The sequence below is a fragment of the Sinocyclocheilus anshuiensis genome, unplaced genomic scaffold (genome assembly GCF_001515605.1).
Source record: "Sinocyclocheilus anshuiensis isolate Anshui unplaced genomic scaffold, SAMN03320099.WGS_v1.1 scaffold151, whole genome shotgun sequence".
In the NCBI taxonomy this organism is placed as follows: domain Eukaryota; kingdom Metazoa; phylum Chordata; class Actinopteri; order Cypriniformes; family Cyprinidae; genus Sinocyclocheilus; species Sinocyclocheilus anshuiensis.
The window spans coordinates 758687-765514 of NW_015548199.1; the positions used below are offsets into that span (position 1 = coordinate 758687).

At 35.2% G+C, this 6828-nt stretch overlaps 1 protein-coding gene across 1 annotated transcript in view; it reads left to right on the top strand.

Moving 5' to 3' along the window:
- cmn (calymmin) overlaps positions 1 to 6828 on the top strand; it is a 17810-nt gene that overhangs the window by 7257 nt on the left and 3725 nt on the right. The window contains exons 15-29 of the mRNA XM_016439919.1: positions 91 to 147; positions 567 to 617; positions 1083 to 1139; positions 1515 to 1565; positions 1869 to 1916; positions 1996 to 2052; positions 2461 to 2508; positions 2643 to 2696; positions 3135 to 3182; positions 3327 to 3383; positions 3476 to 3523; positions 5138 to 5191; positions 5353 to 6012; positions 6456 to 6509; positions 6717 to 6761. Of these exons, the coding sequence (XP_016295405.1) occupies positions 91 to 147; positions 567 to 617; positions 1083 to 1139; positions 1515 to 1565; positions 1869 to 1916; positions 1996 to 2052; positions 2461 to 2508; positions 2643 to 2696; positions 3135 to 3182; positions 3327 to 3383; positions 3476 to 3523; positions 5138 to 5191; positions 5353 to 6012; positions 6456 to 6509; positions 6717 to 6761 (1389 nt within the window). The remainder of the gene's footprint in view (positions 1 to 90; positions 148 to 566; positions 618 to 1082; positions 1140 to 1514; positions 1566 to 1868; positions 1917 to 1995; positions 2053 to 2460; positions 2509 to 2642; positions 2697 to 3134; positions 3183 to 3326; positions 3384 to 3475; positions 3524 to 5137; positions 5192 to 5352; positions 6013 to 6455; positions 6510 to 6716; positions 6762 to 6828) is intronic.

The window sequence follows — 6828 nt, forward strand, 5'->3', positions numbered from 1 at the left end:
AATTATTACAGTGTGGATAATACTAAACTCTGAAATAAAATGAGGGTATTACACTGGTTTAAACTATTTTTTCTTTTGTTTTTAAATTAGGTTCTTTTCTTCAAAATATGGGGTATCCCAATGGTGGATCCAAGGGACCTAAACCAGGTAAACTTTTTGTGTAATTTGTATGTTGTGTATTTCTTTTTCCTTTGTCTGATTTTGAATCTTATGTGTTGGGTTTGTATTACAGCATATGGTGCTAAAGCTGGATACTCAAATGGACAAAGAGCCATGCCTAATGGTAAATAGCATGTAATTATTACTATTATAAAACATTACTATAAAACAGTTTTTTAGTATAACATAAAACATACAGTGGGTACGGAAAGTATTCAGACCCCCTTCAATTTTTCACTCTTTGTTATATTGCAGCCATTTGCTAAAATCATTTGTTAATTTTTTTTCCTCATTAAAACCAGGTAAACTGTGTGTGTGTGTGTGTGTAATGGATGTGTATTTCTTTTTCCGTTGTCTAATTTGTTCATGTCATTTGAATCTTATTTGTATTGGCTCTTCTTCAAAAGGATATGGTGCTAAAGCTGGACCCTCAAATGGACAAGAGGCCAAGCCTAATGGTAAATAGCATGTGATTATTACTATTATAAAACATAATTTTTGGCTCGAACATCAGGTTTAATATGCTGCATTCAAAGCCACATGATATAACTACATGATATAAACACATCTTCGATTGCACATTAATTTAATTCTGCATTAATACGCCAAATGTAGTGTAGCCCCAGTTTGATAATCTGTATTATTAGTGGAGGAGTTGTTTAGTAAGGGTGAAGAACTAAAGTTCCTATATTTTAAACTGAAGTAACTGGATCAACTCTAAACTGATTTGGGATTGGTTTTGTTCAGAATATGGAGCATATCCTAATGGAGGTGCAGCTAAGCCACCTAATACTACCTGAATATATTGGATGTCACCAGGAATTTTGTATATATTTGATTCTACAGTGTAATTATTACAATATTGGAAGTACTGAATTCTGAAAAGAAGTGAGGATAGTCAAAAGTATTTTTTCTCTCATTAGGCTCTTCACTTCAAAATATGGGGTATCCCAATGGTGGAACCCAGGGCCCTAATCCAGGTAAATTGTGTGTGTGTGTGTGTGTGTGTGTGTGTGTGTGTGTGTGTGTACATGGTTTATGAGAACACAAATGTGTGTAATGACTTGGGTATTACAACTTTTTGTGTACTCATAAACCAAATGGCTTTAAAAAAAATGTCAGAAGTTTTCTGTCGGGGTTATGTTTAGGCGTGGGGTTAGGGCATTGATTATATCGTTTTTACAGTATAAAAAAAACATTAAACCTATGGAAAGCCCCCATAAACCACATATACAAGTGTGTGTGTGCGCACGTGTGTGTGTGTGTGTGTGTGTGTGTGTGGAATGCATGGTGTGTTTTCATTTGTCTTATTCTTCCATATAATTTAAATCGTATCTGTTGGGTCTGATTTAAAGGATATGGTGCTAAAGCTGGACCCTCAAATGGACAAGGAGCCAAGCCTAATGGTAAATAGCATGTGATCATTACTTTTAGAAAACATATAGTTTTTGGCTTTAAAATAAGATTTGATATGCCACGTAAAAGTTGACTGTAAAATATAGGCTAGGATATACCATACACACATCTTTGCACATTTATTGAATTCTGTGTTAATACACCAATTGTAGTGTAGCACTATTTATATTAATAATGTACATTATGGGTGGACAAGTTCTTTGATGGGGTAAAGCAGGGTCTGTTTTGGGTCTGTATTGTAAACTGAAGTAACTGGAGTACCTCTGGGCTAATTTGGGATTGATTTTGTTCAGGATATGGAGGTTATGCTAACGGAGGTGCAGCTAAGCAACCTAATACAGGTAATATATTGGATGTAACCAACTTTGTGAAAAGAACTAGGATATTACACTGGTCTAAAGTATTTTTTTCTCTAATTAGGCTCTTCTCTTCAAAATATGGGGTATCCCAATGGTGGAGCCAAAGGACCTAAACCAGGTAAACATTTTTTCTGTTACGCATACGGTATTACTTTTTCCTTTGTCTAATTTTTCCATATCATTTGAATCCAGTTCAGTCTTCTTCAATGAATATGGTGTTAAAGCTGGACTTCCAAAAGGGCAAGGAGCCAAGCCTAATGCTAAATAGCATGATTATAAAACATAGTTTAGGGCTCTAAAATATAGTTTGATAGGCCATGTTAAAGCCACTGTAAAATATATGATAGATGCACACCTTTGATTGCACCTTAATTGAATTCTATATTAATACACCATCTGTAGTGTAGCCCCATTTAAATTAATAATCTATATTATTGATGGAGGAATTGTTCATTAGGAGTAAAACACTGAAAGTCTGTACTGTGAAAGAGCACCTCTGAACTGATTTGGTATTGATTTTGTTCAGGATATGTAGGATATGCTAATGGAGGAGCAGCTAGGCAACCTAACACAGGTAGTACATTTGATGTCACCAGCTTTTTATCCAGCTTTTATAAATTTGTTTCTACAGTGTAATTATTACATTGTGGTTAATTCTGAAAGTACCTCAGGATATTACACTGGTCTGAAGTATGTTTCTCTAATTAGGCTTTTTTCAAAATATGGGGTATCCCAATGGTGGAACCAAGGGGCCTAAACCAGGTAAACTTTTTTTCTGTGTAATGCTAATGCATGTGGTATTATTTTTTTCTTTGTCTTATTTTTCCATATCATTTGAATCCTGTGTGTTGGGTCTTCTTCACTGAATACAGTGCTAACGCTGGACTTTCAAATGGACAAGGAGCCAAGCTTAATAGCAAATATCATGTGATTACTCTTATAAAATATGTAAATATCAAATATACAGCTTGAGGTTCTGAAATATAGTTTGATAGGCCAAGCCACTGTGAAATTTATATGCACACCTTTGATTGCACATTAATTTAATTCTATATTGATACACCAACTGTAGTGTAGCCCCATTTAGATTAATAATCGTTATAATTGGTGGAGTTGTTTATTAGGAGTAAAGCACTAAACATCTTTATTGTAAATTTAAGTAACCGAATCACCTCTAAACTGATTTGGGGTTTTGTTCAGGATATGGAGGATATGCTAATGGAGGAGCAGCTAGGCAACCTAATACAGGTAATATATTGGATGTCATCAATTTTTTTTTTGTTAAGTTAATTAGATTCTACAGTAAAGTGTAATTATTACATTGTGGATACTACTGAATTCTGAAAAGAACTGTGGATATTACACTTGTCTGAAGTATTTCTCTCTAATTAGGCTCTTTTCTTCAAAATATGGGTTATCCCAATGGTGGAACCAAGGGACCTAAACCAGGTAAACGTTGTGTATTTATGCATATGGTGTGTATTTCTTTTTCCTTTGTCTTATTTTTCATATAATTTGAATGTATGTTGGCTCTGCTTTAGGATATGGTGCTAAAGCCGGACCCTCAATTGGACAAGGAGCCAAGCCTGGTATATAGCATGTGACTATTACTATTATAAAACATATATGTGTCCTTGGACAACAAAAACAGTCATAAGTAGCATGGGTATATTTGAAGCATTAGCCAACAATACACTGTTTGGATCAAAATGATCGATTATTCTTTTATGGCACAAATCATTAGGATATTAAGAAAAAGATCATGTTCCATGAAGATATTTTATAAATTTCCTACCATAAATATATCAAAATTGTATATTTGATTAGCAATATGCATTGCTAAGAACTTAATTTGGACAACTTTAAAGGCGATTTTCTCAATATTTAGATTTTTTTGCACCCTCAGATTCCAGATTTTCAAATGGTTGTATCTCAGGCAAATCTTGTCCTATCCTTATAAACCATACATCAATGGAAAGCTTAGTTACTCGTATTTATCTTTCAGATGATGTATAAATCTCAGTTTCAAAAAATTGACCCTTATGACTGGTTTTGTGGTCCAGGGTCACATATTGACTCTAAAAACAGTTTGAATAAGCTATTTTCAAAGTGTACTATAAAATGTACAATATACACACCGTTGATTGCATGTTAATTGATTTTTTTTAATATTTCAATTAGGGTTGCACGATTAATCGAATGCGATTGTCATGCGAATTTTGTTAGTAAAGCCGATTCTGTAATCAGCAGGAAATCATCATCACGAGCTTTCAGACGGAGCAGAATTTACTACACATAGCCGTAGTTCACTGACAAGTTACGCAAAAAAATCGCAGATGATTTTATTGCGCGATTATGAAACTGAAGAAATCATTCGCGATAATGACAGCTGTTTGCATAGCTTCTCAGTGAACTACGACTGTGTGTAGTAAATGCTGCTCCATCTGAAAGCATGTGAAAATACCACATTTAATAACATATTTTTACTCCAAACTCACTTCATAACGTCAGTCGAGTGTTTGAAATAATCCTTATAATAATAATAATGTCACAATCCTTCTGTGAGATGATGTGGCTTCTTACACAGAATAAGGCACGCAACATATTTCATAGTATTTAAGCAGTGATAAAGGCATTGCATTATAAATATACTTTATTTTAATGAAAATTATAATAATAAGAACTCAGATAAACCGTATATTGCCGTAGTCGTGTGTTTATTAGTCACATTGAATCAATGAAAGCAGTTGAATCGTCTATTTATTCAGCTGCAGCGATAAGCGTTTCTTCTGCGAGGCATATTTGGCGTTTCAGCACGAGAGCGCCCTCTGGCCTTTGGGTGAAGATTTACTGCTGATCACAGAACCGTGCTTCACTGAAAGATACGCATGACAATCGCAGCTTCTGTCGAATCGCGATCTCGACTCCATTTCGATTTATCGTGCAGCCCTAACTCCAATTGTAGTGTAGCCCCATTTAGATTAATAAACAATGTTACTGGTGGAGGAGTTGCTTATTAGCAGTAAAGCAGGTCTGTAGGCACCTCTTGTGTCCGTTGTGATTTTTAATGTTTTGCCTTTTTTCCAGTGTGTGCAGAATTTTACAGTTCGTTTTTGGATAGCTGCATTAGGTCCAGTTTTAAATAAACTCTACATCATCTAAAGTAAAACCTTCAGTCATATCTACACTCTTATGATCTATAGGTTACGGTGTTCCTGGACATATGTCAGAAGGACCTTATAAAGCAGCTAATTCAGGTAAATCATTATTATTGAGAGTACTTTAAGTAATTTTATCTACTACTACCACATGACACGGATAATTGTAGTTTTATAACCTGTCATACATGTATGTCTCTGCATGTGAATTTGCCATATTGGGTTGTGTAAGTGTGTAGTAAAACTGCTTTGGCTTCTAGGATATATGCCTGTAACAGCTGGGAAAGAGGGTGTTCCCAGTGGAAAAGGACCTAAAGGGGAGATTTTAAGCCCTGAAGCATCAAGTCATCTCCCACTAACATCTAACACCAAGGGTGTTTTACCACTAGCTGAGCGTGTGCCAAATACAGGATTGCTTCCAGAACAAACTAAAGATCTTCCACCAGTCCTGCAACAAACGAAAGGACAAAATCTTAATGCACCACTTCAACAGGGCAAAGACCCCAACTCTATGGGACCTCAGCCTGCTCCAAAGCCATTTATGCAAGGTCCAGGATTTTATAAACCTAGTAAAGCTTATAAACCACCCACACCTGTAATTCCACAAAACAAAGCTTCAAAGCCAGCTGCACCAGCAATCCCTCAAGCAATTCCTGCACCAGAATCAGCTCCCATTCCTCAGACGAGTTATCCTCAAACATCACAGACAGCTGCACTAGAGCAGGGACAAGTGCTGTCACAGGAACAAACCGTCACTCCAGTGATACCAAAGCCAATTTCGCCACAAGGCAGTATTTTTTCACAGGTGCCTCTGGTGCCAAATGCAGCTGTTCCTCAAATAACTCCAGAGATGCAACAAACCAAGATTCAGTCAAACCCAGCTTTGCCTCAAATGAAGAATCCATCAACAACAAATCCTGGTAAACCTCTATAGTACTGATTTAGTACAATGTGCTGATTTACCTTCCACCACTAAAGTGCAACAACAGATCTTTAAAGATTTGACTGCACTCTTTAAAAATAAATAAATAAATCTGCTTTGAAACATTTCATAGATCTTAAAGGTTCTTTGTGGAACCACAGATGGAAATAAAAAAGCTTTATTTTTAAGAGTGTAGAGAGATTTAATAATAAAAAAAAACAGAATTTATTTTGTAAGCCTTTTACAAACAATATGCTTGTAATACATTATGCAAGTGGGTCTTCACTTCACATTTGAACAACTCTGTTAGTGATATTAGGGCATCTTCCATTTATAAGTCAGTTTTAGTTTTATTTATAACTTGTTTGTGAGTAATAAACCAAAGTTTTGGTTTATTACAAAATATTTAAATGTTGAAATTTATATATTATTACTTTTTAGATTGTGGACCTGGTGGACGACCTAATGGACAATGGGTCAAACTTCCAAGTCCTGGTGAGCTCTAATTCTTTTCCACTTGTTTGTTGTCATATAAATTATTTTAAAAACTGACCAAACTCATGGGACGCTTACCAAAAGCTTGATGTTTAAAAGGCACAATTAAATATAAATAAGAGAATTTTAAAGTTTAGTCTTTTAGCTTTGACTCCTTCATTTTTATGAAGACAGCAGTCAGACTAAAACTAAAAATGTGGTTTGCAGGTTCAGGGTACCCCAACGGAAAAGGAGAAGTGTCATCTCAACCAGGTACATTAAAATAAATATTAACTGTGCATCCATGCATCCAGTACATAGCATTTTATTACAAAGGATA